The following is a 27494-nucleotide window of genomic DNA, read 5'->3' as shown; positions in this document are numbered from 1 at the left end:
TTTCAACATTTGGTCACTGTCTGGGCTAAAAAAAAAGGTTAATCTGCAATCTTCAGTAACATTACATGTATTCTGTATAATGGACTTCTTTCCTTTTTCTGCGAAGTGCACAATTAATCCCAGTTTGGTGTCAAGGCTGAGGTGATGTCCATAGATTCACTTTCCTTAATCGGTTGTTGTAGATAAGAAGCATTTCACAACTGTGATTAGCTGTCTGGGACACATCTGCGGCCATCTTCTCTCCACACAACCATGCAGTTAACAAATGTACAGACAGGAATTTCCTGGTTTGGCTGATGTTACAGTGACTAATCACATCACTAATACCAGAAAGTGATTGAAGTGACTAAGCGCGGTATACAGCGTTAACAAGCGTTTAGGTGCGTCAAGCATTTATACAGCTGAAAATCTCTGCTTCAGAACGCGCCTGTCCTGTTTTTTTTGTTTTTTACAGCTCCTAAAAGCCCCTGCCACTAAAGCTTCAAAAAGTCTGTGTGCATGGACACAGGATAACATAGAGGGGTGTTTGGAAACTGGTGCCCCTAAAGTGACTGCAAAAACACCCTGTGTGCATGAGGCCTTTAACTTAAAGCTGAAAAACCAGGGGTATGAAGCACTCATGAACAATATACCAAACAATTTCTTCTTGAGTAGTAGTTTTTTTTTATTTTTTAAAATGATGGCTCCCAAATCCTGGCATACACTGAAGGGCAAGCCAAGAAAGACAATGTAGCTGTACTCTAACTGTACTCCGGCTATTTCTTCTACTTCTCAAATTGTACAATGTTTATTTCCGTTTTTTCTCTTCTGTCATCTTTTGTTAACAAAACAAAATGGTCTTTAATATAATTTTTTTTCAAACACATTTCACCCAAGATTCATACATGACTAATTGGATTTAGTTGAATCCTAGGTGAAAGTGTGTACATCTTGTGTGTAAACATTTATAAATAGATCCCTATTATTTTCTAAAGACCAAAAAATGAAAATGTAATAGTATGTTAATGGTACAGCACAGGACAAAGAGTGGATATTCATAGACCCCGGGTTATAGGCAGCTACTTTCAGGTGATAGGACCCTGGTAAAACTTTTGGACATACCCTCTAGTCATATCCCTATAACCCTACCCCACTCTGTAAGATCTAAGTTTTTTGCTGGTGTCCTGAGGTGAACGACCTCTTCTCCTCCACTATGGAGACGTATTCCTATGCTTAACTACCGTATATACTCGAGTATAAGTCGAATTTTTCAGCCCTTTTTTGGGGCTGAAAGTGCCCCCCTCGACTTATACTGGAGTCACCGCTGTCTGCCTGCATGATCAGCGTGTCATGCAGGCAGACGGCGGCCAGCGTGTGATAATACTGTTCAGAGGCTATTCCAGCTTTCTAAAGCCGCGCCTCCTGCTCGTCTGTGATAGGCTGAACAGCTGTCAGTGTACAGCCTATCACGGACATTCTCTCATCCTTGTCCGTGGTATGATAATGAGAGAATGTCCATGATAGGCTGACTGCAGAGTGTTCTGCCTATCACAGACTAGGAGGAGGCGCGGCTTTTGAACAGTGGAATGGCCGCCGAAGTGTATTATCCCACACTGATCGGAGGATGAAAATCGCCACAGGGAGGCTGCACAGGACACAGGTAGGCTGCACATGCACAGGGACACAGGACACAGGGACACATCCACATGTACAGGACACAGGGACACATCCACATGTACAGGACACAGGGACACATCCACATGTACAGGACACAGGGACACATCCACATGTACAGGACACAGGGACACATCCACATGTACAGGACACAGGGACACATCCACATGTACAGGACACAGGGACACATCCACATGTACAGGACACAGGGACACATCCACATGTACAGGACACATGCACAGGACACATGCACAGGATACAGGTAGGCTGCACAGGACACAGGGAGGCATGCAGCTACAGATGGGCATTGTTGACCCTCTGCATTTCTCACCCTCGTCTTATACTCGGGTCAATAGGTTTTTCCCAGTTTTTTGTGGTAAATTAGGGGCCTCGACTTATACTCGGATCGACTTATACTCGAGTATATACGGTAATGTCCTTATTTTGGACTCTTCAATCAACTCTTCTGTTTTGTATTCTTCAATTAGTTCTTTACTTCCTTCTACTATAACATTCAAAGCAATGCATCCAGGTCGGTGTAACCAGTGAGAATTGTCCCTTTATCCCTATATCTTCAATTCCGTGTGTCAGAGATGGGGGACTCCAGATGTGGACATGCTGGCCTCAAAGTTCCGCATCAAATTACTTGTTTGTTACCAGGACCAAGGATCCTCTATCACCGATGTTGAATGCCCTTGTAATTCCTTGGTATCCATCCCAGTTAATGTAAGCCTTTCCTCTGTGCGGATTCTTCCTTAATTACTGTGAAAAAAAGAAAGAGAAAAAAATCAGCAAATCTCATTGCACCAAATTGGAAGAATAAGACTGGAGGAACCTGGTACACATACATACTCAAATTTCTGGGAGACAACCCCTGGCCTCTTCCAAACAGGTCAAACCTGATATCTCAAGCACCTCCTATTCCATTCTGCTTCTCACTCATTGGCTTCAACAGTGTGACTGTTGAATCCTAGGTCTTGAGGGACAAGAGTGTCTCTGACTCATTCCCACTTTACTCAGAACCACAAAAGCCACTTCGCGAAAATTATACTACTGTACATTTTCAACCCCAGAAATGACTCTGTACATCTCATTCTGGCCTTCCTGCAGTCAGGACTTGACCAGAATTTGGCCTTAAGTATTCAAAAGGGAACAGGTTTCAGCCATATTAAGCCTCTGGCCATTTCAGCTCTGGAAGATTTTACCGCCATCATTACCAGGCTAATTTTTGCTATGAAGCACTGCACCGATTGTGCGGTCATGCAATGCTGTGTCCAATGAAATACATATAATTTTTTTTTCACAAAAAAGAACTTTCTTTCGGTGGTATTTGATCACCACTGGGTTTTTTATTTTTTGCACTATAAACTAAAAAAGACCAAAATTTATGAAACAAAAACCTATTTTTAACTATAAAACACACCCAATTAAAAAAAATCAAATTTCTTCATAAATTTAGGCCAAAATATTTTCCGCTACATGTTTGTGATAGAAAAAAAAAAACATTTCTAAGTGTATATTGATTGATTTGCATGAAAGTTATAGCACCTACAAACTATGGTATATATACTGGAATTTATATTTTTGTTATACTACTAATGGCCGCGATCAATGACTTATAATAAGATTGTGATATTGCGGCAGGCATTCGGACGCTGGGGGTAACTGACTGCCACTGACAGCACCAGTGACATTATTAGTGACTATACACTGTCACTGTACTGATGACACTGGCTGGGAAGGGGTTAACATCTAGGGTGAACAAGGGGTTAAATATGTGCCTATTTGTAATGTGAATAAAGTGTGCTTCTTTTTACTAATGATTTCTAAGTTTTTCTTCCTTTCTCATTTTTTGCAGGGATGAGAAACACAGAGATCATTCCCTATGTACAGAGCTCAGTGTTGAATGTCATCACACAGAGCCCTGGGCTGTGAATGTACACAGCTGATCAGGATGTCCTGGCTGTGAATCATCGGCCGGGACTACCTGACAAGCTCCCGCTGTGTACAATCGCAGCATGTGCGCCCTAAACTCAGAAGTACACCGTAACAAACGGGTATGCCGCTTTGCCTATAGCGGCCGCTCATCCGCAGTAAAATGCGGGCGGGCGGTCACTAAGTGGTTATTCAAGCATCTAATGGATTAGATTCCCATTACAGCAACCTGTGCTTCCTTGGGGTTTCGTCGAGGACTCACTGCTTCTAAGTCCACCATTGCTATGACAACTCATCATGAGTACTTTTACTCTTAAGGACAAGGTACCCCCAGTACCTGTACATGCTCATTTCACCAGATCGTCTGGAGTTTCCTGGGCTTTCCAACATCAAGCCCATCTTTGTAAGTTCTACCAGGTGGATGTCCAGGCCTCTGCGGAGGCATTCTGATTCGAGTATGTCCAGAAGCGTTGCCAGTGTCCAATAACCTGAAAGTAGCCGCCTATAACCCAGGGTATATCCAGCCTGTGTCCTGTCCAAGAAATAGAATTTATAGGTATATTTTCCTTGCTGAAAATGGTTTTTAGACCTGAAAAGAATGAAACTAATGCAGCCCCCACATCTAAAGTCTTATTATAAATATGGAATTGCTATACTGAAAATACTAGTTCCCAGGCAGTTATTCTTACCCATTAGTTTCAATGGTTTCTGATTTCACTGACATGGAACAAATATCTAAATCATGAAAGCCACAATAAAGTAAGAAGTCTATATCTGCATACATATCCCATATATATGGCTTGCTTAAAGGGTAACTCCACTTTTGCGGGGAAAAAAATAGCAAATAATAAAAAATATAGTGTGTACAATTGCGATACAAGTCATATTGTAATGAATGTAATGAATGTTATCAAAAATTACCTTTCCTTTTCAATCTGCAGCCACTGTAATTTTCTATAAATTCAATGCAATGTGGCTACATGGAGTTGTTCTGTACACCAGAGTGTGTACTGACCACTCCCCAGAAACATCATTTCCTGCTTGTTTGATTGGCTCTCCAATTTTCCCATAAGTCTGCCTAAGATACAAGTCAGATTTCAGGCATCCCCTGCAACAAAAATGTCATTTTTGGTGAGATACTTCGAATAGGAACACGTCTAAAGGGATGCAGGCCCAGCAGCTTTCTTCGATAGTGCCCTGCAGCTTAATAAAAAGGAAGCAAAAAATTCTCATAATTTAGTCCTTCAATCTTCAGCAGTACTAGAACATTTAAATTATACTGAAATATATAATCTGTGCATCCAAATGGGATAAAGTTCAGGAAATCAGTGTGACAGTTCATATAAACCGCATCAGATGTTTTGACCTTCGTCCATCACCACACCAAGCAATTCCACTCTCTATAGGAATTGCATTCACCAGATTCCCAATAAATAAAAGCCTCTGTGTGTATGTTAAGTCTATGGGATCACTACCATAATGACATCCATCCTAAACTCAATTCGATCAGCCAGAAGGGGGGGGGGGTCACAACTCTGGTTTTCTGTTTCTCCCAGAAAAAGCCAGCTACAAACTTTCCATAAAACTCAGGCAGAAGGAAGGGAAAAAAGCCTCATAGTGTAAAACTGTAAACGCTTATATTCCAATATAAGACTCCAACAAAGGTTGTTATAATCCTTGCAATGTGCATAGATCACCCAGGGGGGAATCTTCTTTTTTTTTTTTTTTTTTTTTTTTTTCTTTAAACAAAAGTGGAGTTACGCTTTAAGGTATTGAGCCAAGTGGTAAGCATAACAGGTAGACTATAATTTTTGGTCATCAGCGGCAGTCTCCTTTTTTCTCATGACAGGTTTCTTTTAATAGGCAATAACTGTAATTTTCCTAAACCTATAAATTTGGGTTAAATATTTCAACATGCTGTCTTTGTACCATATTTAATGTAGGTGGGTTCACATTGTCTGTGCTGTGGCAGTCCCAGAAGCTCGTTTTGTAAATGTGATTGAGCGTCAACCAATTGATGTCAGTGCTATTCCAGAGCAACGGTGGAAACTGGTGAGTGTCAGAACATTTGTGTTAGACTTTCTCTTAGTGGTTTTACAATGTAAAAGGAAGACCATAAAATGCAATGTGTGAAATCTGGAGATGTTCACTAATGTTGCATAATTTTTTCATTATAGAAATGCGTATTTTGCCGGAGTAAAATCCGCAAAGAAGTTGGTGCCTGTGTCCAGTGCTCAGTTGATCGATGTTCAACCTCTTTTCATGTCACATGTGCACATATGGCTGGCATTTCTATGAAGCCTGATGATTGGCCATATGTTGTATCAATTACCTGCTTCAAGCACATGGGTGCAAATCAATGTGTGAGTGTTGATTTTTTAGTAGTTATTTTATTTTTGTTTTTCTTGTTTTTCTTAATGCTGTCCATCCCGTTTTTGCAGAATACGGTTTCTAGAGAAGTCTGTGTTGGCCAAACCGTAATAAGTCGAAATCGGAATGGCCTGTACTATCGATGTCAGGTGATTGGATCAGCTACACATATTTTTTATGAAGTCAATTTTGATGATGGCTCCTACAGTGATAATGTATATCCTGAAAATATTATGGTAAGGCTGAATGATTATGTAACTGTTTTTGTGTCTTTGGTATTTATACAGAATGTTATCGAAAATTAAAATTAATAACTTAATCATCATTAAGAGCTCTTCCCTACAACAAGAATTGCTACAATATACTATCTATTAAATGTAACTCTTTATTGTGAGTATGTAAAGATTATGTTTTAAATAAGTAGTGTGGAAATGCAAACAGTCAAGAAGAATGAAAGTTTTGAATACAACACATGAAATCAACTTGTGGCCACTTTTACTTCTCCGTTCCCATTTTTCCCAGCTATCCTGGACTGGTAAGTAAACCTCCCACCTTCCAGGTGCGGTGCGGGGCACGAGTGCTGCTCTTGGGATGGTTCCCTGCCTTCCTGTCTGACCCCTTGTCTCTACTGGTTGTGTCCCTTCTCCGATTTCCCCCACTATGACCTTTTTTTTTTCTGCCGTGCAGTATCTGATGGGCTGCGGGCCTCATTTATCCCCTTCCTGCGCTGAAGGCTAGTGGCTTGGCCTGTTCTTCTGTGTAGGGGTTGAGGCTTTTTTCACTTGTTTTTTCTCTGGCATACAATTTCCGTATAGTCTTGCTGCCACAAGCGGTGACCATTTTCTTGTAGCCTGGCAGCACCCCTGTGTATTTCTATGGGCCTATTGTACTTGGGCTTTAAAGGGGGGCGCTATGGCAGCCATATCTTTGGATTCTGGCACTGTTTCCTTCTCTAGCAGCTGCTCTGTGAGCCTAGCAGCGGCCATTTTCTTGGTGTCTGGCTCCATGTTCACAGGGCTTTGGTGGGCGGGATATGACACCCATTTTTTTTTTTGCTTTATGTAGCTCTTCAGTCTGCCTCTCCTTCTGTGAGACTTCTGGCCTCTCTGCTGGTGCTTGGTGTGGTGAGTCTTGGTGGGGTATTCCTCCTCTCTGCTGGCCTGGTGTGCTTGGTCCTTTGGGGGTTTCCTTGCGCCTAGTGGGCTTCCCTGATGGTGCCTTCTTTGTGGGTCCCTTTTAGAGATGGCGTCTCAGGATCAAGTCACCCAACCTAAATCCTCCTTGAGGCGGTGGGTCCCTCTGGGTCCTCTCTTCTCATTGACACGCTGACGGCGGTCATGGAGTCATTTGTTTCCCAGGTGGGGGGGTGGCATTAGGGCGTAAGGTGAGCAAGAAGCGACCCCCGCCCTCTCCTGTTTCTTAGGCCTCATCAGATTATGAGTCTGACTCCGCACTGCAGACATGGTCCAGCTCGTTCTCAGCAGCTGCTTTTGCGCATGAAAAGGCACTGGTAAATGCACTTATCACATCAGTGCAAGAAACCCTAAAGATGGAGGAGGCCTGTTGGGCAACCGCGGATGTGTCTGTCCCCTTTGGTACGCACAAGCCACCTTGCATGGCAAAGGTGTTCCCTTAACTTCCTTACGTTGACAAATTTGTATACAAAGATTGGGAACGTCTTAAGAGACCCCCTGTGGTCCCAAAATGTTATCCCTTCAAAGAATCTCTTCTGAAAAAGTAAACCACGCTGCCTATCATGGACCATCCTATCCACTCCGAATAAGGCCACTCTGATACTGGTGGAGGATTCTCCGTCCTTTAAGGACCTGGCGAACAGGAAGGCGGCATCAGTCACACACGCAATGTACTCTCTTGCCGGCTCGGCTCTTCAGCCGTTTTAGCCACTGCCCTGATTTCTCAGACCTTTAAGGTATGGACCAAACTCCTTCGCCACAGCCTGGGTGGGGAGCAAGTTCCCCCGGCCTACGTGGAATTGGCTGACCAGCTGGCGCAGGACCTTAAAATGATTGTAAAGTTTATTTTTTTTTTTTCGTAAAACATAACATTTTATAATTATCTGCTTTGTGCCATGGATTTCCACAGGGCAGCCCAGATCCTCCTCTTCTTAGATCTCTTCGGCTCTCCTGGCCTTTCTCTCCTGAAGAGTGCCCCCACAGCAAGCAGCTTGCTATGGAGGCACCGGAGCTATGCTGCAGCTCCGTGTATCTATTCAGAGACGTAGCTGAGGCCTGGCCCCGCCCCCTTTCTCTTCTCATTGGCTGGCTGACTTTGGCAGGAGCCAATGGCAATGTGCTGCTGTCTCAGCCAATGAGGAGGGGAGTCCCGGGGCAGCCGAGACAATCCTACAACATTGCTGGATAGATGCGTGTTTTGCAGGTGGTTATTTGAGGTTCTGTTCCCTCCTGGGGGTGTGGGTTCTGGTTAGATTCTTGTTTTTCATGTTGAACTCCTGTTGGCCTTTGTTTTTTCTCCCACCCTTCAATTTTTGGGGTGTCCCTGTGTTCGAGAATAGAAGTCGCTGTGTCCGTCAATAACCGAACGAGAAAACTAGATATTTTTTTTTTGCTATGTAGAGAGGGACTGCACATAGGCGATGTCGAGTTTCTTTTTTCTGCCTAGTGTCCTTCGCCCTGTAGGTAGTGATATGGTCAAGAATAGAAGACGCTATGTCTGTCAATGAACCCAGAGAAAGGGAGCAACAAAAAAAATTCTGTTTTTCAGCTCATGAGAGACTCCAGTTTATGTTTGTATGATTAAACTTTTCAGCCCTTTGCAAGTGGCCAATATGTCTGAAGAGCTTTAACAAACCCACTACTATAAGAGCAGTTGTTGAGAGCTTGTATCTATTTCTAATCTGGCTGAGGGCTTTTGTGTTATGGTTATCTGGGTGGCTTGTGGAGTTCTAACGGCTCAAGTTATTTTTTTTTACCTTCATGCATTCTGTCCAGCACCCCCCACCCCCCCTCCCCCTCAGTACTTAATCGAGCCCCATCGCAATCGACTCTTGGTTAAGGCAGCACCAAATAATCTACACAGATATTGAAAACAGGGAATTGGCAGGCTGTTAATGAATATAAAAGGTACAATCAGTGCAAGAGAACAAAGTATTTAAATAAATGCAGCTGAACACTAAAAAGATCTTCACATAATCTCAGAAATCAGTAAAATGAAAGGTAAGTGCAGTGCAAAAAGGCTCAATAAAACCTCAATAAAGAAAAAGTCCAATATTAAAATCCAATAAAAGGAGGTGAACTAAAAGTCCCAGACAGCATCAGCAGAAAATATCCACGCGACAATCTCTCTACCTCCAGAGCACTCGCTTCGGATATAAATCCAAAGCTTTATTTTTATAAGAGGAACTCCTCGCATATTGGCTCGAACTAAAGCACGTATTCAGAGCAGTAAATATAAAACAGACAAAACAGATGACGTAGCTCCCCCCTGTATGCGTTACTTTCACCAGAATTTCGTCAGCGGGGTGGAGCCACAAATGTCACCCGTCCTCTTAAGAGCACAGCCCATTGTCATGGAAACGTATCAAGCCGGAAGTAAGCAGCAATATCGCAACCCCAGCGAAGATATTGCGATTCTGTCGGCGCTACAAACATCAGACAGAAAAGGATAAAAGAACTTACTCGCTTAGCAAACAGATTACTTCCCCTGCTGCCCGACCTGATCTCCCTAGACCAAGTGGGTTTTGTCCCTGGCGGTGAAGCTAGGGATAACACCATCCGCACGCTTAACCTTCACCATTTTCTTTCCCTATCCAAAACACAAGGCTTCTTTCACTCGACGCTGAGAAGGTGTTCGATAGGGTGGCCTGGGACTACATGCGGGAGGCTCTCCGGGCCATTGGTCTGGAGAGTCGCATGCTCTCATCTATTATGGCCCTGTACTCTGGCCCCTCTGCAGCTGTAAAGATCAATGGCCACCTGTCGGACGCCTATCTTATTAGCAATGGCACACGCCAAGGATGCCCACTCTCACGCTTAATTTATATACTGACCCTGGAACCCCTTAACAAGATTAGACTTAACCCAGATATCCAGGGGGTGATCGTGAGAAAGAGAGAGTTTAAGTTCGTGGCCTTTGCCAACGACATTTTACTCACTTTAAGATCACCTCGAACTTCTTTACCAAATCTCCTCAAGGACCTATCACTTTTCGGCAAAATCTCAAACCTCAAAATTAATCACACAAAATCACATGCCTTTAATATCACCCTTCCTGCCCAGGAGGTAGCCCACTGCCAGGAGTTTTTCCCTTTCCACTGGGAGAAGACCGCAATCACCTACCTTGGCATTAAAATCCCCGCTAATTTATCAGAACTCTACTCCATGAACCATCACACTGCCCTTCCAAATGCACAAAAACATCTCAGGGATTGGGCGGGTTTAAACGTATCTTGGTTTGGACGCTCTGCCCTGATTGAGATGAATATCCTACCACGCTTTATTATATCTGATTCAAGCGGTCCAGATTCTCTTGCCACCAAGCTTTTTCTGTACCTACCGAAAAGCTTGCTGTACATTCATATGGAGAGACTCCCCTCCCCGCATCAAGTACTCACGCCTCACCTTACCCAAGTCTAGAGGAGGTATCGGTTTGCCTGACTTGTATAAATACTATACTGCTTGCCACCTCACAAGGATCGCACACTGGAATATCCACTCCTTTAAAAAAGGAAGGGGTATCCCTTGAAAAAGACTTTTCATCTCGACCCTTACATCTTCTTCTCCCTTGACTACCTCAAAAAAGTTGGCCACAATCTCTATTGATTCACCCCTCTCATTTAGCAATCAGTAAGGCCATACAAGGAGGGTCTCTGGCCTCTATCCCGGGTCCTTTAACCACGTTAAGAGGGAATGCTGACTTCCCTCCAACAAGATTGGCCTTTTGAGGATGTACTAGCCCTCCAGTTTTACTCAGACAGAAAACCCATCCCCTTAGACAAACTCACAATGACCACTAAAATGGCTTTGTTCCCCTTCTGGATCTACAGGCAAATCCGACACTTCCTAAAAACTCAGGCTCATCTAACATGCTGGACGAGACCCCTCACGCCCTTTGAGTCCCTCTGCCATCGCAGGTCTCCGCAAAGACACTTGATCTCCCTTATATACACACTCCTCTCGGAGAACCTAATCCAAACTCTAGTTCCCTCATAAGAGTCCTGGAACAGAGACTTACAAACACATCTTACAACTAGACGACTGAGTACAATCCATGACTACGCTCATAAGGGCTCGCTAAATGTGGCGATTCAGGAAAATGGCTATAAGGTGATTACTAGATGGTATAGAACCCCCTCACGTCTCCACAAATTTTCTTCGGACATCCCCGACACCTGGCGATGTGGGATAGAGGTGGGTACTATGCTTCATGTGTGGAGAGAAGTTCATAGCCTCATCACACATATCACTAAGTTTAATCTTGACTTCACCCTGGCCCAGTTCCTCCTTCATCACACCTCCCTATCCAAAAAGGAATATCACAAATCCTTAGCCATGCATATGGTCAATGCAGCCAGACTTTGTATTCCCAAACATTGGCGCTCCACATGCACTCCAACGATCAGGGAATGGTTTGTGAGAATTTCCAAAATAAAGGATATGGAGGAACTGATCCATATCTCGCAAGATAGAATGCACAAATTCTCAAGTATATGGGCCTGCTGGATTCATTTTACAACCACTGATAAATATCGCCAGTATACCCAATAGGTTTACTTCTTGACCTCTGAGATGAGCCACTGGCTGCCTTCAGCAGCTGGGCGGGTGGGGGGTGCAGAACCTCGGTTGCTCCCCCCCTTTTCCCTCTATCCCCATCCTTACTCCCGGAACTCCCTCCCTCCCTCCCTCTTTCACTAGATCCCTTCCTTTTCCTCCCCCTTCCTCACTATCTCCTTTCTCTCTTCAGCTCCGTTTCTTTTCTTATCTTGGGAGTACTTGACTCCAACTCTGTGCCTTCAGCTCACTCATTGAACCAGTCGAACTCTGACACTATGACCTACTATTTGACACCCCTATTTTAGTACCTTGTAAGCCTTATTAAGTCAGATCACGTTTTAGTTTCGGACCAGGAACGATTTAATGATGCCTTTCCTCCCCTTGTTGAGGTCAAGGGGGGGGAATAGGGGGGAGGTGAAATTTGATAACAGGACCCTCTGCCCTCAGACGCTAATCTTTGGGTTTACTCATTTGGTTCCTGGCCATTGCCCTCCAAGCTACACTTTCTATTTGTATCTTTCAAATGGTACTATTTTTTTGTCCTAATCTTATGCTGACATGTGTTCCTGTGTTTTATTTGTATGTCTACCTCTTTATATTGCATAAAATCTTCATGGAAAAAAAAAAAAAAAAGAACTTACTCTTGTTACAGAGAAGATAAAAAAAATGAGATCCCCCCTATATTAATCCAATCACCGGAAAGAATAATAGGTCAAACACTAACCCCTACTGTCCCATAAGAAAATAAATATTTTCTAAAAGAATACCAAACATTCCACGTACCTGCTGCCATCCTGTAGCAATAAAATGCATAAATCACATACATACAAAAGATACACGAACATATGTATATGTCAAATGTATTACAAAGTAAAATCTAAATATAAAAGATTACCTGTCAGAAATAAAACAATTCAAATCGAAATCTATGTTTAACCCTTCAGGTGCTAATACCTTTGCCTTAAAAATCCAAAAGTATTCTCTCTGGCTAAGGCGGCTGATATAATTACCCCCCTCCAATATCGATCAACCCTTTGAAGACCCAGAAGTTAAGACCTTTAGGATCCCTGTCATGGCAAACGCGAAAGTGTTTCGAGACGCTATGAGATCTTAATCCCTTTTTAATATTATTTACGTGTTCCCCAATACGTACACTAAGGGGCCTGGAAGTCCTACCTATATATTGGAGTCCACAAATGCACTCCAACATATATACAACCCCCTGTGTGCTACATGTAATCAAATTTTTTTATCTGGTATCTTTTATTAGTGGATATAAACTTTCATTTTTTTAATATTACACTTACATTGCTTACTTATGCTGGACACCTTCCACAAGCATAGAAGCCAGAAAGGAATGAAAAAATCCTATTTTCCCTAATGGGTCAATAACTTCGGGAGCATTAACCACTTAAAGACCAGCCTCATTTTGGAATTTAGGTGTTTACATGTTTAAAACAGTTTTTTTTGCTAGAAAATTACTTAGAACCTCCAAACATTATATATTGTTTTTTTTTTTCTAATACCCTAGAGAATAAAATGGCGGTCATTGCAATACTTTTTTTCACACCGTATTTGCGCAGAGGTCTTACAAGTGCGCTTTTTTTTGGGAAAAAAATTCACTCTTTTGAATAAAAAAATAAGACAACAGTAAAGTTAGCCCAATTTTTTTTATTTTGTGAAAGATAATGTTACGCTAAGTAAATTGATACCCAACATGTCACGCTTCAAAATTGCGCCCGCTCGTGGACCGGCATCAAACTTTTACCATCAAAAATCTCCATAGGCGACGTTTAAAAAATTCTACAGGTGGCATGTTTTGTGTTACAGAGGAGGTCTAGGGCTACAATTATTGCTCTCACTCTAACGATCGCGGCGATACCTCACGTGTGGTTTGACCACCATATATGTGAAAAATATGCGGGCGCTACTCACGTATGCGTTTGCTTCTGCGCGCGAGCTCGTTTTACATGATTTTATTTATTTTTACACGGTTTAAAAAAAAAAAAATGTGCCACTTTTATTCATATTACAAGGAATGTAAACAACCCTTGTAATAGAAAAAAAGCATGACAGGTCCTCTTAAATATGTGATCTGGGGTCAAAAAGATCTCAGATCTCATATTTACACTAAAATGCAATTTTAAAAAAAAAAAAGTCATTTAAAAAAATGACATTGAAAAAATGTACCTTTAAGACGTATGGGTGAAAGTGACGTTTTGACGTCGCTTCCGCCCTGCAGTGTCATGGAGGCGGGGTGGGTGCCATCTTCCCCTCACTTGTCTCCATGCACAGCTAGGGAAAGGACGCGATCGCCTCCTCTGCTGCCGACGGCTCCGGTAAGCGGCGGAGGGCACCGGATCGTGGCGGGAGGGGGGCCCCCTCTCCCTCCACCGATAAAAGTGATCTCGCGGCGAACCTGCTGCGGAGACCACTTTTATCTTTAGCCGGCCGAAAATGGGGATACCGGGGTTATGGCAGCTAGATGCTGCCATAACAACGATATTCGCCGCCAAAGTTAGGACGTATATGTACATGCGGCGGTCGGCAAGTGGTTAACGTCTCTCAAAGTAGGAGCTCGCCTATAGATAAATTGGGGATGCTTGGGGAGATCAGCAACCAACACCCTCTCAGGACATCCCAAAAACCATTTTCTCAAATTGTTTAAACTGAACATTGTAGTCAAGAACAATTTTGTATTCATGTTTAATGTCTTTACGAACATTGGAATCAGAAACCAATAATTGTCAAGACTATCTTTCTTTTCCCTCTCAACAGGTCTTATTAACCTGATCTTTTTTGATAACCCCTTTTGCAAAAATCTATTTGCAAGAACTTGTGACTGAACCTGATAATCTGATTCCAAGGAGCAATTTTGCCTCAGGCGAATAAATTGACCCCTAGGAATGTTGCACAGCCATGTAATATGATGGCAACTATCAAGTGGGATGTAACCTTCCTGTCTGTTGGTTTGAAATAATTACGTGTTTTATAATGGTCTCCCTCCTTAAAGGGGGGTTCCGGCCGCAATATTTTTTTTTTTTTTAAAGTCAGCAGCTACAAACACTGTAGCTGCTGACTTTTAATAAGGACACTTACCTGTCCAGCGAGCCCGCGATGTCGGCCCCCCGAGGCCAATCCGACCATCGGATCGGCCGCCGGCGCCTCCATCTTAACGAAGGCAAACAGGCCTTGTGGCTTCACTGCCCGTTTCCTACTGCGCATGCGCGAGTCGCGCGGCGCTTTGTGAATGGCCCCGTGGTTTTCTGGGACACACAACAGGGCCGCTCGCCGAAGAGGGGGAAGCGCCATGGAATAGGAAGAGGCAGATTAGGAAGACCGCCTAGCAACAAGGGTTTCAGGTAAGTTACATTTTTTTTTTTTCTTTCAAATGTTTTTTTTTTAAGATTTTTGATGCAATTTTTTATTTTAGGGTGGCCCTCCACTTTAAATATTTCCAAATCAAGAAACCCCATACGCTGTGTATCGATGTAACACGAAAGGGAAATATTTTTGTTGTTGTTATTCAACTTGAGCATAAATGCTTCAAGGCTAGGTAAATCACCATCCCAAATCATAATCAGGTCGTCTATGTACCGTTTGTAACATACTAATTGACTGGGACGAATATGTAAGACAGTTTCCTCCACCCATAGGGCCATAAATTTGCCACCCTGAGGGCAAATCTGGCCCCCGTGGCAACACCCATAATTTGGAGGAAGAATTGTCTATCATACCAAAAGTAGATTTTGGTGAGCCGAACATTGAAGTAAAAACTTTTTTTATGTTAGTAAGAACCGATTTGTCGAAGGCCCATCTAACCGATGTTATAGCTTCCCGATGTCCTATAATAAGATATAGGGAGCCGTAACTAAAATAGTACAGGGAAGTCCCTCCATGATCTGTTTAATATGCTTGGTATCTCTAAGGAAGGCTGTAGTGTTAGAAACCAAAGGTTTAAGAAAAAAATCTATGTATTGTCCAAGATGAGCAGACACCGATTCAATACCATTCACAATCGGTCTCCCGGGTAGAGACTGAGCATCTTTGTGAATTTTTGGTAGACAGTATATAATCTATGTCCTGCACGCACTTGGATCTAGATAATTAGCCTCCTTTTTGGTGAGAAACTTACACCTCAAACCTTTCTTCACCAATAAAGATAACTCATCCTTTAAATTTAAAAATGGGATCACTCTTTAATATTTGGTATGTGTTACGATCTCCCAAAAATTGGTTAATTTCACTTTTCTAAAAATATTTGCTGATCACCACTAAACTTATCTATAGACAAGCTCCGACTTTGAGAGATGTTGCTGCTCCCAGAGTTATTGATCCACCTATTAGGGAAATTAGGGTTTTTTCAGTGGCTTCTATGCTTGTGGTAGGTGTCCAGCATGTAAGCAATGTAAGTGTAATATTAAAAAAACAAAAGGAGTTTATATCCACCTCCTCTAATAAGATACCAGATAAAAAATGTGATTACGTGTAGTATACAGGGGGTCGTATATATGTTGGAGTGCAATTGTGGACTCCAATATATAAGTAGGACTTCCAGGCCCCTTAGTGTACGTATTGGGGAACACGTACATAATAATAATAAGGGATTAAGATCCCATAGCTTCTTGAAACACTTTAGTTTGCCATGATAGGAGGTCTCAAGTTCTGGGGTCTTGAAAGGATTTAAGGGGGAGGGGGGTAATTATAACCGCCGCCTTAGCCAGAGAGAATCCTTTTGGATTTTTGAGGCAAAGGAATTAGCACCTGAAGGGTTAAACATAGATTTTGATTTGAATTGTTTTATTTCTGACAGGTAATCTTTTATATTTAGATTTTACTTTGTAAAACATCTGACATGTTAGTGTATCTTTTGTATGTATGTGATTTTATGTATTTTATTGCTACAGGATGGCAGTGGGTGCGTGGAATGTTTAGCATTCTTTTAGAAAATTTCTTATGGGACAGTAGGGGTCAGTGTTTGACCTATTATTCTTTCCAGCAATTGGATTACTATATGGGGGATTTTAATTATTTTTTATCTTCTCTGTAACAAGAGTAAGTTTTTTTTGGTCTTCTCTGTCTGACACTTGTAGCGCCAACAGTATTGCAATATCTTCACTGGGGTTTCGGTATTGCCACTTCCGGCTTGATATGTTTCCATGACAATGGACGGGTGACATTTGTGGCTCCACCCCGCTGACGAAGTTCTGGTGAATGTATTGCCTATGGGGGGAGCTACGTTCTGACGTCACCCGCCGTCAGCCTGAAGTCTGTTTTATACTCCCTGCTCTGGATACGGGCTTTAGTTTGAGCTAATATGCGAGTAGGAGTTACTTTTATAAAATAAAGCTTTGATTTATATACAGTGAGCACTTAGATTTGCTTTTTCTTACCTTATACATCCCTGGAAGAATCATTTGGAGATCTTGGGAACCAGCTCCGGATGTACTTCACCCATGCGTTGTTGACCACCTGTTAGCTCAGGGGTCCACATTTTGAGGTGAGCGAAGCGAGTGCTCTGGAGGTGCTGGGATTGTCACTAGATATTTCTGGATCCTTTCCTTCATCACGTGGATATTTTCTGCTGATGCTGTCTGAGACTTTTAGTTCACCTCCTTTTATTGGATTTTATTATTGGACTTTTTCTTTATTGATGTTTTATTGAGCCTTTTTGCGCTAAACTTACCTTTTATTATACTGTTAGACATATGGGCTAATATTTTAGAGACATATGAGAAAATCTGAAGCATTCTCCAATGCAAAGGGCTGGTTGGGAGGGATATTGGGGACAATGGAAACTGGTGTCTGTCCTAACTCCACCGCACACTGAACATTTTTTTGGTGTCTTACGGTTTCTGATGGTGGAATATTCTCAGGGAAATGGCGCTCATGAAGTCTGCTGACCCAGCCGGAGTGAATGCTTTCTGGGGGGGATCCTTGCTGGTAGACCAAGGCATTGACAATTTTGGCAATAAATTTGAGGAAGGTGTTGGGTCTGTCTGTTGATTTTTGATAGGTGACGTATGCATTAAGAATGGCCAAATGGGAAAAAGTAAATTGCAGCTTTTTTTATACCAGAAGAGGGACTTTCGTTTTGATAAATAGGGCTGTAGAATTTGATTGTTTAAATCCCCCCCCCTGCTCCCCCATGAACTGATTGTAATTGTGGATACACCCAGGCTTTTGAAAGGGACCGTGTCTTCCATGGAGTTCCATTGAGTTGTCATCGTGCATGGTGGACAAGGGCGTATACATCTCTCCTATCCCTCCCCTTCACAGCCAGCACTTTCTCATACCTCAGACTTGCTGATACCCCTCTTTGTAGCATTGTGGTGACTAGACGTTGTGGAAAGCCCTTCTTGTTTGTTATTTTTGTACCGCAGGCCAAAGTTTACTCACAGTACAGGTGGCAGAAAAGGGGCAAACTGGTATAATGTCCATGTAGATGTGATACCCCTTTTGGAAAAGTGGGAATGCCAGCTCCCAGACAATTTTTTTGCTTGTTCCGATGTACGTTGGGCACTCGGGGAGCTGGAGCTGGGAGTCTCTGCCTTTGTACACGTGGAAGGCATGCACATATCCATTGTCTATTTCACAGATCTTGTTGAACTTCAATACCTACCCTGGCCCTCTTACTGGGAATGTAGTGCTTGAATCCCAGCCGTCTAGTGAAATGGACCAGGGATTCATTCAGTCAAATGTTCTGGTCAGGGACATAAAGTTCAGCAAACCTAAATCACATAATCACACACATAGGTTGGACTTGATGGACTTGTGTCTTTTTTCAACCTCACCTACTATGTAACTATGTAATTAGGGGACGAATTTTATGTAATTTACTATACTTGGGATGATCTCGGGGAGAGCACCGTGAAATTAAGGAAGCGCGTAATCATGACCTGGACATGACAGCTGAAAAAATTGGCATGTGATGGAGAGGGTTGGGAGACCAATAAGCATCCAATTCGTTTTTCTTTTTTTGTAAGCCCCATGTTGATCGTAAGGCCAAAAAACAATTTAAACTCCTCCACTGTTATAGAAATTAGGAGAGTCAGCCAAGGATAGGTGGAGCAAGGCACCACATCCCAAATAATTGAAAAAAACTTGGGAAAAGGGGACTTTAAACGGGCCTAAAGAAATAAACAACTATTTCATATATAATAAAAAATAACACATTTTATTAAATACACATGTTAAAGATATAATAGCCTGCGAGATAAAAGAATATATAATGATCAGACCAAAATATCGATATATCTACTGTACAAAAACGTATTTCTCGACCTGTTTCGCTATGATAAATAGCTTCTTCAGGAATTTGTAATTGTCTGTGTACAGCGTATTCACCCGAAATAGATTTCAGGTCAGTATGCGAACACAGCAGGGCCTCCAGACTGTCAAATATTAAGGATATCAGTGTGTCATAGAAGAACCAAGGTGCCAATCTAGAGATCTAGAAACGCATGAAAAGCTGGTTTAACAAATTTGGAAGCTGTAGTTTCCTTCATCAACCACCAGAGGGAGCCAATAGGCAGAAATAACCAAAAAATATTTTAGTAATGAAAACGGTATCATTAGCAGTAATCAGCATGGATTCATGAAGAATCGTTCTTGCTAAACAATCTGTTAACCTTCTATGAGGGAGTGAATTGCCATCTAGATAAAGGAAGGCCCGTAGATGTGGTGTATCTGGATTTTGCAAAAGCATTTGGCACAGTTCCCCATAAATGTTCACTGTACAAAAAAAGGTCCGTTGGCATGAACCATAGGGGGTGAGTACATGGATTGAAACCTGGCTACAAGGGCGATTTCAGAGGGTGGTGGTAAATGGGGAATACTCGGAATGGTCAGGGGTGGGTAGTGGGGTCCCACGGGGTTCTGTGCTTGGATCAATCCTATTTATTAATAAACGACCTGGAGGATAAACAGTTCAATCTCCGTTTGCAGACGATACTAAGCTAAGCAGGGCAATAACTTCTCTGCAGGATATGGAAATCTTGCAAGAAGATCTGGACAAATTAATGGGGGGGGGGGGGGGCGCGCAACTACATGGCAAATAAGGTTTAATGTAGAAAAATGTAAAATAATGCATTTGGGTGGCAAAAATTTGAAGGAAATCTATACACTAGCTGCTGCTAACAAAGCAAACATAATATTGGCATGCATTAAAAAGGGATTAACACGATTATTCTCCCACTCTACAAGACTCTGGTCCGGCCGCACCTGGAGTATGCTGTCCAGTTCTGGACACCAGTCCTCAGGAAGGATGTACTGGAAATGGAGCAAGTACAAAGAAGGGCAACAAACCTAATAAAGGGTCTGGAGGACATTAGTTATGAAGAAAGGTTGCAAGCACTGAACTGCTCTCTGGAGAAGAGACACTTGAGAGGGGATATGATTTCCATTTACAAATGCCATAATGGTGACCCCACAATAGGGATAAAACTTTTTTGCGGAAGGGAGTTTAACAAGACATGTGGCCACTCATTAAAATTGGAAGAAAAGAGGTTTGTTTTTTTTTTTACAAATAACGTGTTTGTTTATTTGAGAAGAGTACACATTTACAGGGCATAAGCTTTGGTGACATATGCATGAAAATAGTATGATTGACAAAGTCGACAGTATATTCAGTTTGACATCCACATTCTTTTTGTACATGGCACATACAGTGGGGCAAAAAAGTATTTAGTCAGCCACCAATTGTGCAAGTTGTCTCACTTAAAAAGATGAGAGAGGCCTGTAATTGTCGTCATAGGTATACCTCAACTATGAGAGACAAAATGTTGAAACAAATCCAGGGACTCAGATCCTGCAGTACCAGACGTGTCCCCCTGCTTAAGCCAGTACATGTCCGGGCCCATCTGAGGTTTGCTAGAGAGCATTTGGATGATCCAGAAGAGGATTGGGAGAATGTCATATGGTCAGATGAAACCAAAGTAGAACTCTTTGATAGAAACACAACTCGTTGTGTTTGGAGGAGAGAGAATGCTGAGTTGCAACCAAAGAACACCATGCCTACTGTGAAGTATGAGGCTGGCAACATCATGCTTTGGGGCTGTTTCTCTGCAAAGGGAACAGGACAACTGATCCGTGTACATGAAAGAATGAATGGGGCCATGTGTCGTGAGATTTTGAGTGCAAACCTCCTCCCATCAGCAAGGGCATTGAAGATGAAACGTGGCTGGGTCTTTTAGCATGACAATGATCCCAAACACACCACCCGGGCAACGAAGGAGTGGCTTCGTAAAAAGCATTTCAAGGTCCTGGAGTGGCCTAGCCAGTCTCCAGATCTCAGGCCCATAGAAAACCTTTGGAGGGAGTTGAAAGCCCGTTGCCCAGCGACAGCCCCAAAACATCACTGCTCTAGAGGAGATCTGCATGGAGGAATGGACCAACATACCAGCAACAGTGTGTGACAACCTTGTGAAGACTTACAGAAAACATTTGACCTCTGTCATTGCCAACAAAGAATATAAAACAAAGTATCGAGATGAACTTTTGATATTGACCAAATACTTATTTTCCACCATAATTTGCAAATAAATTCTTTCAAAAATCAGAAAATGTTATTGTCTGGATTTGTTTCCACATTTTGTCTCTCATAGTTGAGGTATACCTATGATAACAATTACAGGCCTCTTATCTTTTTAAGTGGGAGAACTTGCACAATTGGTGGCTGACTAAATACTTTTTTGCCCCACTGTATAAACAATTTAAAAAAAAAATTCATATAGTTAAATACAATTACCGTTTGGTTTTTTGTAGATATGTTACCCAATAGGTTGAGTGTTTAACAATCTGGGGTATTTTCAGTTGCTGCATTGCACGTGGCCGCATTTCCCAACCAAGAGTCCCATATTTGGTGGGGCAGCCCCTATGGGCATATGCTTCTTTTTTTATAGGGCAAGACATTATTGACAGCAACTATCCATTCCTGAAGTGTCGGTGGATCTACCCTTAACCATTTCCTTGCTATGAACAGCCTAGCTATAAACAATGATTCCAGTAGGAATATGATATGGAATTTGTCTGAGTCTGGGTCTGAGAAAATTCCCAGTAAACATTGTTTGGGGCACAACTTCAGGGGAGATCCCATTTCATTGTGTATGAATTGCACTATGTGAGACCAATAGTCGTGTATCACCGGGCACGACCATATAAGGTGAAAGAAGGTGCCAGAGGGACTGTCACATCTGGGACATAAGGGGCTGTGATCTGGTCTGAATCTAGCCAGCCGAAGGGGGGTCAGGTATGATCTATGTAAAATATATAATTGTGTCAGACGATCTGAAAGCCTAGTAGAGACTGTTTTGCAGTTGTCTAGCACGTCCTCCCACTCATCATCCTCCAGCTCCCCCACGTCGCCAGCCCATCGATTTTTTTTTTTCAACCCGTAAGCTAGTATCGTAGCTGTGGGGCGAAGGATAGAATTATAAAAAATTGAAATGAGTTTGGAGGGGTCTTGTCCCCTTATTATGTTGAGAATATCCAATTGCTCTAGGTTAGGTGGATTATCATGAAACTGGGCCTGAAGAGCATGACAGAGCTGGAGATACCGAAAATGCATGGAATTAGGGAGATTAAATTCATCCTTAAGCTGTTGAAAGAATTTCAGAGTATTGTCATTATAGACCTCTGACAAATTTCTCACACCTCGGACGATCCACAAGTTATGGTCTGGTATGAATAACAATGCCTTTAAACCTGGGTTGTCCCAGAGTGGCGTGTGCGAGTGTGTGGATGGCATATTCAGTCTGCGTCTCGCCACTGCCCAGATTTTGCAATGAGTACATAATAAGCTCTTGTGACTTCCCATCACCTAGGGTCCGCAGGGTTTCTGAGAATAATGTGAAATGGGTGAGTGTATAGATGGGCATGTGGGGAGCATATCGGGGTCAGATAGCGATCTTTATCGCACTTATCTAAGCAATAGAAGTGCGATAGTTGCGCTGCCAGGTAATAGAGATTGAAGTCAGAAGAAAAGAGGTTTTACGTTTACTTTTATATTATTACATACTCCGTTATATTCTCTTAAATACATTTAAGTGCCTTTAAAGTCCACTCAGGGGAACTTCTCTTTATATATAAACTATGTAGAGGGTTCTTTACTGATATGCCCCGTACACACGGTCGGATTTTCCGATGGAAAATGTGTGATAGGACCTTGTTGGAAATTCCGACCGTGTGTAGGCTCCATCACACGTTTTCCATCGGATTTTCCGACACACAACGTTTGAGAGCAGGCTATAAAATTTTCCGACAACAAAATCCGTTGTCGGAATTTCCGATCGTGTGTACACAAATCTGACGCATGCTCAGAATAAATAAAGAGATGAAAGTTATTGGCTACTGCCCCGTTTATAGTCCCGACGTACGTGTTTTACGTCACCGCGTTCAGAGTGATCGGATTTTCCGACAACTTTGTGTGACCGTGTGTATGCAAGACAAGTTTGAGCCAACATCCGTCGGAAAAAATCCTAGGATTTTGTTGTCGGAATGTCCGATCAATGTCCGGCTGTGTGTACGGGGCATAAGAGCAGCCAGGATGTGGAATTCCCTTCTACAGGTGGTGGTCTCAGCGGGGGGCATCGATAGTTTAAAAAACTTAGATAATTAGATAAGCACCTGAACAACCACATCATGCAGGCATATACAAGGTAATACTGACTTATAATCACACACATAGGTTGGACTTGTGTCTTTTTTCAACCTCACCTACTCTGTAATTATCTCTGAACTGCCTCTGTCTTTCTTGCTTTGAATGCTGCAAGCTTTTTGGTTATTACTGCCTAATGGCTCCCTCTGGTGGTTGATGGAGACTACAGCTTCCAAATTTGTTAAACCAGCCTTTCATGTGTTATTGATTTCTAGATGGGTACCTTTGGTTCTCCTATGACACACTGATATCCTTAATATTTGACGGTCTGGAGGCCCTGGTGTGTTCGCATACTGATCTGAAATCTGTGAATACGCTGTGCACAGACAATTTTGAATTTCCTGAAGAAGCTATGTATCATAGCGAAACATGTCGAGAAATATGTTTTTGTACAGTAGATATATCGATATTTTGGTCTGATCATTATATTTTCTTTTATCTAGAAGATTTAGATCTTTTTTAACATATGTATTTAATAAAATGTGTTATTTTTTTATTATATATGAAATAGTTGTTTATGTCTTTAGGCACCTTTAAAGTCCCTTTTTCCAGGTTTTCCTCCACTGTTGGATGTCTCCATTCGAAAGGACGGGCATAGCATGAGTTGGGGTTGTTATCAACGCATTGTCGGGCAAAAAGATTAGTTTGGTACACAATGCATTGCAGTGACTCGTCAGGGAAAAAAAAAGAATCTATTTCGAAAAAATTGTTGACCTGCACACCTGGCTGTGCGGATCTGGCATGAAATTCCAGTGCTGGGCCTTTCATCCTGGGGTCTAGCGCCATTGGTGCCTAAAGAAATAAACAACTATTTCATATATAATAAAAAATAAGACATTTTATTAAATACATATGTTAAAATAAGATATAACAATCTTCTAGATAAAAGAATATATAATCAGACCAAAATTTTGATATATCTACTGTATAAAAATGTATTTCTCAACATGTTTCGCTAGGATAAATAGCTTCTTCAGGAGATTCGTAATTGTGTGTGTACAGCTTATTCACCCGAAATAGATGAACAGGCAGCCACCTGCAGCGCCATACACCCCAATGGCCATTCAGGTGTATGGCGCTGCTGGTGGCTGCCTGTGCCTCAGAGCATCATCTTTTAGGATGGACTGCTTCCTCCTCCGATTTAGTTGCCAGGCCACTGTTTTTGATGGGCTTGTATTCCAAATCAGAATCGGACAGTGAGAGCTCCCTGCTGCTCTCATCCATCTTGCTTAGGATTTGATATGCCTCAGTAGTAAAATTATATTTTGGACATGGTGGCTGTATGACAGGCAACACTGATGGGCTTCAGGACAGGTACACTTTGATGGGCTGCCCGACTGGTGCTCTGATGGGCTTGCCGGACTGGTGCTCTGATGGGCTTGCCGGACTGGTGCTCTGATGGGCTTGCCGGACTGGTGCTCTGATGGGCTTGCCGGACTGGTGCTCTGATGGGCTTGCCGGACTGGTGCTCTGATGGGCTTGCCGGACTGGTGCGCTGATGGGCTTGCCCGACTGGTGCGCTGATGGGCTTGCCCGGCTGGTGCGCTGATGGGCTTGCCCGGCTGGTGCGCTGATGGGCTTGCCCGGCTGGTGCGCTGATGAGCTTGCCCGGCTGGTGCGCTGATGGGCTTGCCCGGCTGGTGCGCTGATGGGCTTGCCCGGCTGGTGCTCTGATGGGCTTGCCCGGCTGGTGCTCTGATGGGCTTGCCCGGCTGGTGCTCTGATGGGCTTGCCCGGCTGGTGCTCTGATGGGCTTGCCCGGCTGGTGCGCTGATGGGCTTGCCCGACAGGCAGTTGTTCTTTATTATTGGGGCAATCAGGGCACAGTACTGTACACTGTAAATCAGTAACTCACTGTTCCCACGATCTCCTCCTCATGCTGGATCGGTGTGTGAGGAGGAGAACCCGGTAACCGCGATTTACCGCGGTTTGTTTACATTTGTGACTGGCTGCGATTGGACACAGCCATTCACATGGTAAAGAGTCAATTTCATCTTCTCTTCCCCTCTCTACTCTGTCCCCCCCTCCCCTTCTAATATAAACTATGGCCCTCTACTACAATCGAAATGACCTTGTAGATTAAGTACCTAGGTACTTAGGTTTAAGGGCCCTCCCCTCGGGGCATATAGGCTAGGTACCTAAACTATTCTACCATACACAAAACTCATTGGCTCTTTACCCTGTTTGGAAATGCACTGTGTCCGAGGGACACGCCTCCTCCCCAATTGCCGCAGGAGTGGCGTGGCCGGGGGAGCTTAATATTCCGCCCGGAGGGATCAGAGGTTCCTGCTGGCGGCGTCCTGCAATAGGCCGGACTGGAATCGGTTAATATCACTTTAACGCTAAACTGATCTGCTGTGAAGGTATTTAAAGCATCATCTATTTGATTATCTTAATTTTTTGTGTTTTGCGGGACACATAGGTTTGACTGGCATATTTGGTGTTTTTGATTTTTGTTTTTTTTGTTTTTGCTTGACACAACCTTATTTTTTTAAGAAAAAGGGTAATTAATATTGGTTTGCACTAAAATGTATTTAACGTATTTTCCCCAGAAAATCTAAATTTGAGGAAACATTTGGTTCTGTATCTTTGCTGGACATTCAGCTTGACTCTAAAACTCATCTCTAGTTAAACTCCTTTCTCCTGAGCACCAAACTACGCCTTACCTTACCTAGGTGTACACCTGACTGCACCTTCCAACTACATTCTGGCTGTTAACTACAACCGATTAATTGAAAAACTGCTTAATTTATCCCAAGACATGAAAAATTTTAGTCTCATGGGCTGGACTGATCGCCCTAGCGAAAAAAGGTTTCTATTGCCACACATACTTTACTTTTTCAGGACTTTGCCCCTCCCGCTCTTGCCCCAGCAACTAAGAAAATTACAATCTATTTTGAACGCCTTTATTTGGAACAAAAAGCGTCCTCATATCAAGTCATCTCTTCTCAGTACCCCCACTCATTTAGCAGGTCTTGGTGCACCTAACAGCATATTACAGATTGGTGATTTCAGATCAGACCAGGCACCCCTGATGCAGTGCAAGGCCTGCCTGATTGGATACAGAGTGAATGGATATATGGTGTGTCCTCCTATAGTTTTGGTATATCTAAAGGAAATCATACAGAGATTGTACAATTAGATTGCATAGTGTCTGGCCACCTTTATTATTCTAGAATTAACTAGTTGTGCTGTCAGTGCACAACAAATACAAAAGCAAACACTCATTTTGCCACGTGAAAAATGCAGCAAAACGCACAGTAAAAAATGTTACTTTGCCATGTGTAGGACAGCCCATTGAAATCAACCGGTGCCCTATGCGAGTCATAGAAAAAAGCTAGGTGTGAATGGGGCCTTAAAGTGAAATTGCTGTGTTTACACAAGAACAATAAGTGCTCCATTCACATCTGTGTGTTTCCAAACGCATGGCAAACTAAACAGAATATATACAGTGAGGACAGAAAGTATTCAGACCCCCTTAAATTTTTCACTCTTTGCTATATTGCAGCCATTTGCTAAAATCATTTAAGTTCATTTTTTTTACTCCTTAATGTACACACAGCACCCCATATTGACAGAAAAACACAGAATTGTTGACATTTTTGCAGATTTATTAAAAAAGAAAAACTGAAATATCACATGGTCCTAAGTATTCAGACCCTTTGCTCAGTATTTAGTAGAAGCACCCTTTTGATCTAATACAGCCATTAATCTTTTTGGGAAAGATGCAACAAGTTTTTCACACCTGGATTTGGGGATCCTCTGCCATTCCTCCTTGCAGATCCTCTCCAGTTCTGTCAGGTTGAATGGTAAACGTTGGTGGACAGCCATTTTAAGGTTTCTCCAGAGATGCTCAATTGGGTTTAAGTCAGGGCTCTGGCTGGACCATTCAATCACGGAGTTGTTGTGAAGCCACTCCTTCGTCATTTTAGCTGTGTGGTTAGGGTCATTGTCTTGTTGGAAGGTAAACCTTCGGCCCAGTCTGAGGTTCTGAGCACTCTGGACAAGTTTTTCGTCCAGGATATCCCTGTACTTGGCCGCATTTATCTTTCCCTCGATTTCAAGCAGTCGTCCTGTCCCTGCAGCTGAAAAACACCCCCACAGCATGATGCTGCCACCACCATGCTTCA

The 27494-nt window shown here is 42.7% G+C and overlaps 1 protein-coding gene across 2 annotated transcripts in view; it reads left to right on the top strand.

Moving 5' to 3' along the window:
- KDM4B (lysine demethylase 4B) overlaps positions 1-27494 on the top strand; it is a 566075-nt gene that overhangs the window by 454781 nt on the left and 83800 nt on the right. Inside the window, exons 18-20 of one of the 2 annotated variants that reach the window (XM_073594890.1) lie at positions 5532-5640; positions 5766-5951; positions 6030-6194. In XM_073594890.1, the coding sequence (XP_073450991.1) occupies positions 5532-5640; positions 5766-5951; positions 6030-6194 (460 nt within the window). Of the gene's footprint in view, positions 1-5531; positions 5641-5765; positions 6195-27494 lie in introns of both variants that reach the window. The other variant, XM_073594882.1, reaches the window with a different exon arrangement.

The sequence above is a fragment of the Aquarana catesbeiana genome, linkage group LG01 (genome assembly GCF_042186555.1).
Source record: "Aquarana catesbeiana isolate 2022-GZ linkage group LG01, ASM4218655v1, whole genome shotgun sequence".
NCBI classification, from domain to species: Eukaryota; Metazoa; Chordata; class Amphibia; order Anura; family Ranidae; genus Aquarana; species Aquarana catesbeiana.
The sequence above is the reverse complement of the archived record's forward strand: the minus strand, read 5'-3'. Positions and strand labels throughout refer to the sequence as shown.